The 13,624-nt window shown below is 37.6% G+C and overlaps 1 protein-coding gene and 1 long non-coding RNA gene across 4 annotated transcripts; one reads left to right on the top strand and one right to left on the bottom strand.

Annotated features, from left to right (window-relative positions):
- LOC133304875 (uncharacterized) lies at positions 1-3,861 on the top strand. Of its 3 annotated transcripts, none has more exons than XR_009750686.1 (5): positions 1-187; positions 507-1,267; positions 1,366-1,644; positions 1,794-2,908; positions 3,364-3,861. It is a non-coding gene; the product is annotated as an uncharacterized LOC133304875 (long non-coding RNA). The 3 variants fall into 3 exon arrangements; XR_009750685.1 differs by having other exon boundaries at positions 459-1,267; XR_009750684.1 differs by having other exon boundaries at positions 1-1,267.
- Positions 3,862-10,602: 6,741 nt separating this feature from the next.
- On the bottom strand, positions 10,603-11,579 carry LOC133304874 (uncharacterized). Its single transcript, XM_061504950.1, has 2 exons — positions 11,396-11,579; positions 10,603-11,299 (listed from the first exon to the last, which is right to left on the bottom strand). The coding sequence occupies exon 2, from the start codon at positions 11,268-11,270 to the stop codon at positions 10,845-10,847; it is 426 nt and encodes a 141-aa protein (XP_061360934.1). The 5' UTR covers positions 11,271-11,299; positions 11,396-11,579; the 3' UTR covers positions 10,603-10,844.
- Positions 11,580-13,624: the final 2,045 nt, after the last annotated feature.

The following is a 13,624-nucleotide window of genomic DNA, read 5'->3' as shown; positions in this document are numbered from 1 at the left end:
ACGTCCATACGTAGAAAAAAAAACAAATCTGTGTCTTTGGAATTGACGTGTCCAGGTTTCCGGTGAGCGGACATCACAAGGGTCGCGACTAAGGTTGTTCCACACACTGAACGCATACAAAGAAGGCAGAGGTTTTGCTGCATTGCACCGGACTTGTGCTTGACGTTAGGGATAGACTTAACAAGAGGTATGGTCATTGCTGTTTGTTGTAAACCGTTATGGGTATCATTGTGTTTGTGGTCGAAAAATGGTATTCAAAAAGAAAAATACCTTATGTCATCCATTTCCCCTGTTTTGTGTGGGTTTAGGGTTATTTGGTTTTTATTTTGCTGAATAATGCTCCAAAAATTTGCCTTTTCAACCACTATCAGAAAAAGGGTACGCATGTATAAATATTCAAAAAAAATTTGGTACCTTGACATTGAAATTTGATTGTTGGGAAATCTTTGTTCATACAGTTTTGGATTTGACTATATACATTTGTGTTGGTTTGTTGCCTATATAAGTGGTGAGCTGTGGTTTGTTGGCTATACATGGAAATCTCTCTTGTGGAACTTAGAAGTGGTGATCTGTCTCTCTCTCTGCGGCAGTAACAAAAATACATAGTGACTAGTGGGTGGAGGCTTGGAAACAATTACAGTAGAACCATTGACGGAAGCATGGGTGGATGCGGGTCTGGCATAGGTGGAGGTGGAGGTGAAAGCGTCATTTCTAGGCATTCTTCATCCTTATCCCCTTCTAGGGTGAAGATGTGCTATTGTGGAGTGCTGGCTGCGTTGCGAATGAGTTGGACAGAAAGGAATCAGGAAAGACAATTTCTTGGATGTCCTAATTTCAGAACAGTGGACGATTGTCATTTTTTTTGAGTGGTTTGAAGAACCGAGTTGCCGTAATTGTATGAAGTTCGAGAAAGTGATCAAATTACAGAGTGTTTCGATAATTGTTATTGTTATAACATTTGGGATCATCATGACTACAATGTTGATTTTTTGTTGACTTGTATTGTAATGGTTTAGGGTCATGTGTTGCATTAGCAGCACTTTCGGAGTTATGTTGTGTGGAGTTGTAAGTTAGCGAAACCCTCGACGTAGATGTTATTTATTAATGTCATGAAATGTTGATAGTAGTAATGGCTCCCTGTATTGTTCAACTTATTTTGAAGTGGTAATGGCTCTTCAGCTGTGGTAAATATATTTCTTTTAACTGTCTCTGATTCATTGGATATGGATGATCCATGTTAAAGAGAGAATCAGTAGCATATTTGGTGGTACGTTGGATTTTTATAATTATTTTGAATATCTCTTTTAGTAGTTATGTACTTTTGTTTTCATGTATAGCTTACCTGTACATATGTTTGCTGAATAGGTAGTCCGCTGGATGATTGGATTACAGTCCCAAAATGTGCGAAACATGCAAAAATCCTAAGTTGAAAATGAAGTTATGAAGCAAGTCAGTTATTGTACTGGTGCATGTGATCCTTGAAGGAAGATCATGCAGGATACTCCACTTCTTGCTCTATCTAGAGGAATCTATGCTGATCCCATGACAAGTATTGATTGATGATGTGGCAAGTATGATGAAGTTGAGTGTTGTCACTTGTCATCAGAAGGAAAACTGTTTGTTACTGGTGGCCATGACAAAAAGGTAGGTGCTGTGTTGATAACAAAATGCAAGTATGAAATAATCTCCATTTGATGCAGTAATGTTATATTCAGTGGTGTTTGGAAGAAGCTTTTGTTTATTGATTTGAATTTAAAGTATGATGAAATCAATTTTTCTGTTTTGTGGTGCAGGCTTCTTTATGGATTAGATGGAAAGTATGATTGAAAGTAGAGGAAATAGGTCAATGCATTAGATGGATTGAGTGCCTCCTATTGCTGGAACTTGTCAATAAATCCACCTGGATTTGGTTCCTTACCTTCATCTATATCTATGCATGTTGTTTGATATCCAGGAAAAAATTCCTTTGTCCTTACATATTTGGAACCTTTCAAGATTGTAACTTCTTAATATAGCATCAGTTGTGAATTAATTTGTGTGATTAACCATTTCTTATGTCTGAAGTCTGCATCACATACATTTTTCTATCATCAGTATACGTGCTATTATATTGCATGATCATTTATTTTATTTGTATCATATAATTTATTGAATTCTGATAATACTTTGCAGCCTGGTTATTCTCTTCGAACATTCACAGGACATACAACAACTGTCATGTCACTAGATTTTCACCCTAGTAAAGACGACCTCATTTGCTCTTGTGACTATAATGAGATAAGGTATTGGAACATAAAAAAGGTAGTTGTACAGGGGTTCACATGGGCAGCAATCTTCAATGAACACCATCACAAGGTGTTACAAGATTCCTTCAAATAAAATCACTCATTACACTGTCAGAAAAAATGACTCCTACTTTGAGTTGGTAATTTAGAACTTACCAAGGCCTCACCACCTGCCATGGATTGATGGGTCAGAATTACAAGGCATCTATCAAAATGCCAGTTGGTGCTCAAATCAAAGTTCCAATGTTATGTGCTTGTCCTACAGCAGACTAGAAGGCAAGAGGGGTCACCACATTGCTGGTTCACATGGTGAACATTGGTGATACAGTTAATTCCATAGGAGAGGCTTATGGTGTTGATGAACAAAGTGTGGTAGAGGTCCATGAGTTGAAAGTGTGACCTAGTGCAGACAGCAGCATCATCCTCCTTGCATCCTCCTCCATGCCTCGACACCTATATCATTGTCTTATTTTCTGAGAACAATGATAATTTTTTATCTCAGTCTTTTGTGGTTGTTTTCCTAGTTACTCATGTTGTTATATCTCATACTATTGTGCTTACATTCATCAGGCGGTTTGGATTCTCATACAACTTTGAATGGCTCGGATGATTTGGAAGTGGAGGTATTTTTTATATATTCAGTTATTATTGGGGTGATGTTTATATTTAAAGTGCTTGTTATTAATTACTTGTTGCTTGAGTCTATCCTTTCAAGTTTATCTCACCTTATGTATTTGATATTTCCTTAATACTTGCTGCTAAAATTGTATTTGTCCTTATTTTGTGGATTTGAAAATTATCTTGAATAAAATATATTGTTAGTACTTGATGGATTGTTTATTATCATATTATATCCTGGTTTAATGTGCCACATTTAGATCCTAAACTCACGAATATTACACTTTTTCTTAATGAAATCCAAACATTGACACCACTTTGTTTCTATCACCGCAAAATTTGTTCTTTTCTGTCATACATACAGGTTAACCCAAAAAATGATTTTTTTTATATTATTTTTTCCTTTTGGTATGTGAATATTATATAACAAGTTTTATTCTTCACTTCTGGTTTTGCTCAGAAAATGATGACCCTGTTGAAGATGGGGTTGGATGAAGAAGTTTTTCCCATGTATAAGATGAGGAAAGCAAATTTCATGAAACGGGTGTTGATCACTGCAGTGATAGCTATGTTTGTTGCAGATGCAGCTGATACAAATGATGTTTATAGTCCTTTTGACAGTTCACTTTTGCAAAGCTCAAGTTCAGAAAGTCATTCTTCAGGATTAAGTGGAAGTAGTATTGTTAGTGGGGTATCAGAATCAACAAAAGTGCCCATTGCACAATCCAACGGCAAAAGTGATTCTTAGATGAGACAGGAACGTATGAGTCACATGGTGCCTTCAGGAGCAATCAAAGTCCACCATCGAACGTAGATTGCCTGAACAACATTTTACCTTGATATACAGCATCTGCATGGGTTGGATAATCATAACCATTTTGCTGGTGGTATATTGTCTTACGACAAGGGTTTTGTTGAAAAATGCCAACCTGCTGCACTTAGAGAGAAGAGATTCTGAAAGCCTGCTGCATGATGGGATTGGATTTAGAGTGAAGGTGTAAAATATATAAAAGTGTCATAGAGCTGCAGTTTGTAAATAGGGTAGTGATCTATGTTTGTGATGATGTTTGTAACAACAACAAATTGTACAGCCTTACAAAGGCATACTTAGCATTGAATATTTAGCTCCTTCAATAAAATGAGAATTATACAATTCCTTCATTTTTTTTTTAATTTACAGTGCAAGTCGATATAAATTGACAGTAAACAGAGTTATGACTAGTGAATATGGACAATCATCTGTGGAATCCTGGATTTCAGTTTGTGAATAACAACAACTTTACATAGTCCACAAACTTAAGCACCCTTAACTACAATTAAGACACAAATGATTCTATAACAGCTGTCTCATACATCATATTTGGGACTATATACTTTTACACAAAAGCTTGATGAGTCACCAAGTCAATACTGGTTTACAACTTGTATCTGTATTGTTTATCTCAATTTAGGTTACTCCCCATCTAGCTTGGTAGTCCTAAAAAAATTCACCAATGGTATATAAACCGAAGCAGAGGTCTTGTGATTTGTCTGTCAACAAGAGGCCTTCCTAGATCAGACATGAAGTCTCTCCTTTGATTGATTTCGTCCAAAATCCAAATTTCATCTCCTTCGGCTAACTTGCATATAGGACAAGAGTGTCAAAATTCTGTCTTGCATACAGAATGTTAGCCATGAACATAACCAGGAAACTGTATTAGAACAACAACAATGTTAGATACATGTCCTGTGGGCATGGTGTCATACATAGCACTTATATGTGTAACTCTTGAACATTTCCAACTTGCTTCTTCCTGCATTTATGATGAACATGAGTTAGACATGAAATAAATCAACTTTACAGATGCACCAAGCAAGTGATAGAGTTATTAAATGACAGGTTACCATGACATTCAGTTGCATCCCTATTTCACAGCATTGTGGAGAAATTGTTAACAAAAAGCAACCATCATTCAGTACCAGATTGAAGACAATAACAACTTATAACCTGCATAAAAAAATTCAATACTAGACAGATAATGAAATTAAGTCAGTAATAAGTACTAGCAGGGGGTACCTCTTAATAAAAAAAACTTTATTTGCTATCATGTGCTGCCTATTGGTACACTTACTGTAAGAACCCGCACCGTTAATTAAGGTATTTAATTAATTAATTATGCAAAATTAGGAAATGATTCCATAATTGACCCTAATAATTATTATGAGGCTTTAATAATTATAGTAAGTGAGTAATAATGCTGAAAGTCGCTTTTCGGAAGAAAAGTGAAGATACCGGTTCTGCTAGTCAGTATAAATGCGTGCCGAAAAAGTATCCCGGAAAATTATAATAAGTGCATGTTAATTACTAGAATAATATGTAGGACTTGTAAAACGAGTTTCAAGTCCAGATAATGAGAACTGGTGCTAGAAACCGGTACTGGCTTGGAAAAGCGCGTATCGAAAAGGTGCTCAGAAAATTACGAAAAAAATATGATAATTCTTAGAAAAATGTCTAGTTTCTGAATCCAAAATTTGGGATTAAAATGTTAAGCGTAGCAATTAAAGTTAATACTGTGTGTTTAAGTGCGTTTGGGCTATAAATAGGCACACTTAGGCACAAAACCCTAAATAACTACTGCATGTACGTGAGTGTGTGAGGGTGGCTGATCAGCTTGGCTGCTCCTTGGGGTTTCTTCTCCATTTTGGGTCCAAGACACTTCCTTTCTTGATTTTCTTCACCTCCAAACACTTGAGCCTTGTGTGAGTGGCCTTGTGAGTGTGTAGAGAGCTGGTGTTCTGAGTTGGGAGGCTGTTGGGAGTCAGCTTTGAGGGCTGAGTTGGAGAGTTGAGTTGTGGGAACCTTAGAGTTGGCTTGTTAAGCTTCAAGGTGTGTTCTTTGTGGAGAAAGGACCAACCTTCAACTTACATTTTCGTGTGCAGAGAGAGACAGAACCTTGGAGTTGTTGTGTGAGCTCCAAGAGCACCCTTTTTCTGAGTTTGAGCTTTGGTAAGCCTTGTCACCTTTGATCATGAGTTTAATGCTTAAAAATGAAAGTTTGATGCATGTTAAGGCTTAAAGATGATAACTTGTTGTTGGATAATGTTGAACACACCTAGAAATGCATGTTTAGGTGCTGTAAATCGGTAAAAACCCAACCTTGGAAGGATATCTTCACGAAATGCATTTTCTGCATTCTGTCGTGAAATATCCGGATATGTGCCCGATGATTATCCGGATATGTGATATCCGGATATGGGTTTTGAGTATCCGGATAATAGATATCCAGATATGAGATTCTGGATATCCGGATATTGCATATCCGGATATGGTCCCGAGGAATATCCGGATATTCTGGGATTTCGTAGAACAGTAGCTGTGCTATGTGTACAGTAGGCTATTGGGGGTTTGTGGACCTTAGATTGATGAAGTTGAACTTCTGTAATTTATGAACTAAGTCAGAATCGTTGTGATTAAGGACTTATTGCTTGATATGGAGCCTTAAGACGTAAAACGTAAGGAGAGGCGTTGTCTTTAAGTTATATGCTTGTGTTGCATTATTATTGATATAGTATTGGTCCATAACAGATTGTGAATGACTCTTGGCTTTTGGGGTTAGCTTGCAAGGTAAGCTTTCGTGTCCTCGGTTAAGCCATGTTGTGGTTCCACCATGTCCCATGGGGGTATGGTTTATGCATGCTGTGTACATGCTTTTGGATATTTGATATGTTGATTGAACTTTACATGTAATGGCTTTTAATATGCATGTGTTGTTTCATCTTGACAGGAAGCCTGTGTATGTAGCGCCATACAAGACGGTGTACCGGGGTGAATGCAAGTGGTACTTGCATGGTGTGTAGGTGATAGACGTATACCTGCACAGTCTCTGGCCAGTAGATTAGTATTGACACACATGACATGATTATCTGCTGCATTGCATTGTTTTAGAAATGATAAATGATAAACTGTTTTTGAACTTATATTGCACATGTAAGTGAGCTTGGGGTGGAAGATCCTTGAGGACTCACTGACTTACTGAGATTTCTAGATTAGAGATCTTACCCCACGTTTGGGGAATGCTTATTTCAGGATCGCCTGTATGTAATTGCAATAAAACAGCTAACTGAAATACCTCATAACATAGATAATATAAGTGTGGCTCTAGTCACGGAACTACAACAACGTAGACCGGACTATCTAACAGTTTATACAACTCCAAACTACAAGTACTAACAGAAAGTGTCATGGACAATCCCCATGCTCACTCAAATTAGGCAACATGCCCAACATCAGTCTCAACAACAACATATCATAAATAGCGGAAAACATAAACAACATCTAAATCCAGTCATGCTAACATAAGCAGTAAAACATAATCAGCTAAGCTCCGGCCTCCTGCCGCCTGAGGCATCAGTACCCATACTACCTGATCCTGAAATAAGCATTCCCCAAACGTGGGGTAAGATCTCTAATCTAGAAATCTCAGTAAGTCAGTGAGTCCTCAAGGATCTTCCACCCCAAGCTCACTTACATGTGCAATATAAGTTCAAAAACAGTTTATCATTTATCATTTCTAAAACAATGCAATGCAGCAGATAATCATGTCATGTGTGTCAATACTAATCTACTGGCCAGAGACTGTGCAGGTATACGTCTATCACCTACACACCATGCAAGTACCACTTGCATTCACCCCGGTACACCGTCTTGTATGGCGCTACATACACAGGCTTCCTGTCAAGATGAAACAACACATGCATATTAAAAGCCATTACATGTAAAGTTCAATCAACATATCAAATATCCAAAAGCATGTACACAGCATGCATAAACCATACCCCCATGGGACATGGTGGAACCACAACATGGTTAAACCGAGGACACGAAAGCTTACCTTGCAAGCTAACCCCAAAAGCCAAGAGTCCACAGCTCAAAGTCCAAACACAGCAGATTCACAATCTGTTATGGACCAATACTATATCAATAATAATGCAACACAAGCATATAACTTAAAGACAACGCCTCTTCTTACGTTTTACGTCTTAAGGCTCCATATCAAGCCATAAGTCCTTAATCACAACGATTCTGACTTAGTTCATAAATTACAGAAGTTCAACTTCATCAATCTAAGGTCCACAAACCCCCAATAGCCTACTGTACACACAGCACAGCTACTGTTCTACGAAATCCCAGAATATCCGGATATTCCTCGGGACCATATCCGGATATGCAATATCCGGATATCTCACTGGACATATCCGGATATCTATTATCCGGATGCTCAAAACCCATATCCGGATATCACATATCCGGATATTTCACGACAGAATGCAGAAAATGCATTTCGTGAAGATATCCTTCCAAGGTTGGGTTTTTACCGATTTACAGCACCTAAACATGCATTTCTAGGTGTGTTCAACATTATCCAACAACAAGTTATCATCTTTAAGCCTTAACATGCATCAAACTTTCATTTTTAAGCATTAAACTCATGATCAAAGGTGACAAGGCTTACCAAAGCTCAAACTCAGAAAAAGGGTGCTCTTGGAGCTCACACAACAACTCCAAGGTTCTGTCTCTCTCTGCACACGAAAATGTAAGTTGAAGGTTGGTCCTTTCTCCACAAAGAACACACCTTGAAGCTTAACAAGCCAACTCTAAGGTTCCCACAACTCAACTCTCCAACTCAGCCCTCAAAGCTGACTCCCAACAGCCTCCCAACTCAGAACACCAGCTCTCTACACACTCACAAGGCCACTCACACAAGGCTCAAGTGTTTGGAGGTGAAGAAAATCAAGAAAGGAAGTGTCTTGGACCCAAAATGGAGAAGAAACCCCAAGGAGCAGCCAAGCTGATCAGCCACCCTCACACACTCACGTACATGCAGTAGTTATTTAGGGTTTTGTGCCTAAGTGTGCCTATTTATAGCCCAAACGCACTTAAACACACAGTATTAACTTTAATTGCTAAGCTTAGCCTTTTAATCCCAAATTTTGGATTCAGAAACTAGACATTTTTATAAGAATTATCATATTTGCACTCATTTATACCGACTAGCAGAACCGGTATCTGCACTTTTCTTCCGAAAAGCGACTTTCAGCATTATTACTCACTTACTATAATTATTAAAGCCTCATAATAATTATTAGGGTCAATTATGGAATCATTTCCTAATTTTGCATAATTAATTAATTAAATACCTTAATTAACGGTGCGGGTTCTTACATTTCTCAAATATAATCTTCCACATTTGTATTTTTATCAGCTCCTGTCCGCATGACTTCAAACGTTTCAAATTGGTTTTCATTTACACAGACCTCCAAAACACTCCAACCCAGTTCTAATGGTTTACATCACAAGCATAGAGACATAAATACTAAACATTTCTATGACTTCAAACAAGCAAAATACACAAGGACACTAATAGGCAGGCACATTGCATACATGACAATGGATCCACATCCAAAAAAACATAAAAAATGTCATGTTATGCAATCTGTCACCACAATTTGCTGTCCTTCGTTGGGCACCCTATAACTATTAACACTTTACCAAGTCCACACCAATCCACACCAAAAAGTACCATAAAAAAATATGGCTATATACAAAAATGCATAAAAAAAACAATCATATCAGACTATAGGGAATTTCTCAACAACCCAGCAATCATACACTTCCTTTGATGATCATTGTATTGCATGAAGACATCTATCAATGTTGCATTGTTTCCCAACTGGACAGCAAGTTGAACCATCTGAGGGTCTGTAAGATCTCCAATTTTTCCCAGCTCTTCCATTATTGACATACGCCTCATGCTACCATTAGCTTGGTGTTGAAAGCAAGAAACAAGCTTGTCAATACTATCAGTTGTTTTGCGATAGTTTTGATTTGTCTTTCATCACATCAACTATTGGGGCCACTAATGGATCTTCAGGTCGAGCACGTTTCTTTCCCTTTTTGCCAGTTGCATTAGACACATCTAAGGGAGGCACAATTTCTTAAACAATGACTTCTGGCATCACTGATTCTTCTAATGGTGTGGGTATGTAGTCACCCGTAAGGTCTAGATAATCCTCAAATGCATTCACACTCTCTGCATTGCATGTAGCATTATCCTCCATGCCATTAACCGAATCCTGCATTGTCTCTGCATTACCTCCGTTGGCTGCATCCTTGCCAGATATGGTTCCCAGTATGTCATAGTGGGGAAACAACTTATTGTAAAGGCCCTTTGCAGTAGGGTGAGACTGTGCAAATAACAAGTCAGTTATGGTGTGAATATAAAATAAAAAATGAAATGAAAGCTTTTCGTAATAACATAATAACTTAAAACTATTTCACCTTAACCTAATCATCGAATATTTCCTTCTCAACGTCAATCATTTTTTTGGCATCGTTCCAACCGAAACCACTCCCACCCCCATGACCGGTCATTTCTGCAATTGCGTTGTACTATTTTTTCAACAATTTCACCCTCGAGGCAATGTGTGGGATTGCTTTAATTGAGAAATTAGGTATCCAAAGATGCATCAACTTCTCAACTGCATTAGAGAAGCCTGGTTTGTACCCGTTCTCACCTCTCCAACATCCACCAATCTCAGTAAGACAATCGATGAAGATCTTATCTTCCTCGGCAGTCCAAGTGTGATTACATTTGTTTCTTGAAGTCTGGCTGTCCTCAGCCATGATTACTCTTTACCAAAGACAATATCTACAATAGGGACAACAACATTAACATTTCTATGACATGATAATAACAATGTATGCATCAGTGATATGGACAGTTGCATAAACAACCCTAAACATAAACACCGGAAATTTCAATAATTTAAGTACAATGGCACAATGTTTGTGAAAGTACCGAAAATTACAACATAAAGGGAAATAGCGTAATAAGGTTTACATAACCACACAATGGAAAGAAAACACAAATTGAACAATGATTGGTGAAAACAGCCAGAAATTCAAACACGATTCCTCCAGGTGTTAAACATGTTTTGAGGCATTTCATCCCTCCGCAGTGTCCATGCATTAGATGACTTTACATGAGTAATCAAATCAATTCCTCCCATGCCATTTTCAGCATTAGTTGCTATGTCCGCTTCTTCAGCTTCCAATGGGTCCACTGACATCTCTCTCCTTATATGGTTATGAAGCAAGCAACACACGCTTATAATCCTGCATTGCGTTTTAACGGGATAAAATGACTTCGAGTGTACAATTTCCCAACGACCCTTAAGCATTCCGAAGCAGCGTTCAATGACATTCCTTGCAGAGGAATGTTTCATATTAAAAAATTCTTCGACTGTCCTTGGTTGGGCACCGTGCCTCCATTCACTAAGATGATATCGTTGTCCTCTGTATGGCGTAAGGAAACTTTCCCCATTCATGTAACCAGCATCACATAGGTAATAGTATCCTACACCAAAAGATACGGTCAACTTATATCAAAACATGTCATGTAGTAAGTAAAATAACTTAACCTAATGAAATTAGGCACTTCAGAGAAACTTACTTTTAGGAACCTTCAAACCGTTTGTACGACTTATGACATCTGTTAGAACCCTAGAATCTGCTGCTGATCCCTCCCAACCAGGCAAGACAAAAATAAACTGACCATCTTGAGAACAAACCCCTAAAACATTAGTTGCTATGTCACCCTTTCTAGTACGGTATCTGGCCTTATCCGCTTGCAAAGGGTTTATATTTTATGTGTGTCCCATCAAGAGCTCCCAAACAATTCTATAAATTACTTCAGAAAATTAGTAACATGGTCACACGCTTGGTGAGTCAATGTTAAAGCAGTTCAGTTATAACAGTTTGTGGACTAGACTATTACCTTGAACCACTTCCACTTATCATCAGTCGAGTTTTCCGGGATTGGCTCTGGTCGTTTTAGTAGAACATTATGACAACGTAACACTGCCAGCAACACATTAGAGAACTGTCTACTGATGGTTTCCCCCGATCTCATGAATTATCTTTTAATTATTCTGTTCTTCACATCGTGAGCCAATATGTAAAGAAATATTGCAACCATCTCCTCTACACCCATATGACATGTCGGTTGGAGTTGACCAACAGTTTTAAGCAACCCACACAAGTTATGAAACGACCTCCTGTCCATCCTTGTATTCTCAATACACGCCGTATCACTTATACGAACAATCCTAAGAAAGTTTATTTCCTTTACTCTAGCCCTCCCACAAAAATCCCATGAGACTCTCCTGCGTCTAATTCTCCGGTTTTCAGCAATGCGTAACAAGACAGCACATATACTGACAAACATGTTAGTCAGTTGATTCAAACACTCCAAATGAGTAATGAGTACGAGAATGACACTAAACTCCATTCCATTGTCGCTTTCCATTATCTAAGCAATCAAGGACAAGAACATTGTGGTAAGTAATTAAAAAAATAAACCAGTCGTGATGGTATTGACGAAAAAAAACAAATGATAAACCCTAAACTTAACATCTGACCGATCTGATTTAACAAAAAGTGAGTGACCATGCATAATATTGTTATGAGAGATGAAAGCAAAAGTATTGGGAGATTCACACAAAAAACTTAATTAATACAATCTTCACGTGAGAACATAGTAATAATTGCTACTATAACTGTGTTCTCGCGGGAGAACTTAGTGCACTTCCCTAAATTTTATATCCACTCACTATACATTCACTAAACCCTATATATATCAAAGCTAATGTAGAATTTTTAAAATTTGGATTATATAATTGACCGGAGTGGTACCCTGCCGAGTGTAGTTAGCCTACCATTTATTAAGTATATATGAAGTTAGGAACCAAGAAAGATGGCAGATAACTTTTTGTTTCTTTATTTGTTTCTCTTTTTCTCCCCAATTTTGTTAATGTAATTGTTGAAACAACTCAGCATTGGTTTAATAAAATGTACTCTATCTTTAGACAACTTACTAATTTTTAAATTAGTAGAACATGATATAGGGGAAAAAAAAATATAAATCTAAATCTGATGGTTCATGAGGTTGACAATATGATATAAGTGCTATGCCTTTTCCACCCTGTATTTGATAAAACCTGAAACCCAATTTGGTCTTTGCTTTAACAGACAAATGGAGGTAAAGTAAAAAAACACTATGTGTGTGGCACAGCACTCATGGCTTTCAACAATACACAAGCAGAGACCTTCAAGCTTTTATTCCAAATAAGATAGCATCAGTGGCATTACAAGGCACCTTATCCTAGATGTAACTCTCAAGGATCCCAATTTCATGATGTTTCTTTCAAAATTCAGAAACTGTATAGTTAATGACAGCTAGCTTTGCTCTAATTAGCCAAACAGAATCAATGACATCTTCGATTCTTGGATGGCATTCAGCAATTCATTTATTAAAAAAAAAGGACTTACAAATTTCTTGGATGTTTTTATTTGAGGTGCATGATATGTGCCGTCATTGTGTGCCAGGAACTGATGGTTGGTTGTGTCTAATACTTTGATTCTTTCTAATAAAAAATGGGTGATGAATAATTTAAATTTTTTATAATCCTTACCAAATTTAAATGTCTAACAAATGGATAATTGGACCCATAGTCAGCCCATCCAATCATGACCATATCCAAAACAAACCTACCACAATAAACCACTCAAATCTCAGCCTTAATTCAAAGGTTAATAAGACATGTTGCCCAACCACACACTGGCTCGCGTAAATTTCCATGTCAGTGTGGATGACTTGTCACTAAACCCAAAACAGCCTAAT

This window comes from Gastrolobium bilobum, unplaced genomic scaffold (genome assembly GCF_033153095.1).
Source record: "Gastrolobium bilobum isolate Gb01-03AN ecotype WA unplaced genomic scaffold, APGP_CSIRO_Gbil_v1 utg29862, whole genome shotgun sequence".
NCBI lineage: Eukaryota > Viridiplantae > Streptophyta > Magnoliopsida > Fabales > Fabaceae > Gastrolobium > Gastrolobium bilobum.
Note: the sequence above shows the minus strand (reverse complement) of the source record. Positions and strands in the feature narration are given on the sequence as shown.

Excerpts from the sequence above, each read along its gene's own strand:
- LOC133304874 (XM_061504950.1), bottom strand. The coding sequence starts at position 11,270 with ATGAATGGGGAAAGTTTCCTTACGCCATACAGAGGACAACGATATCAT.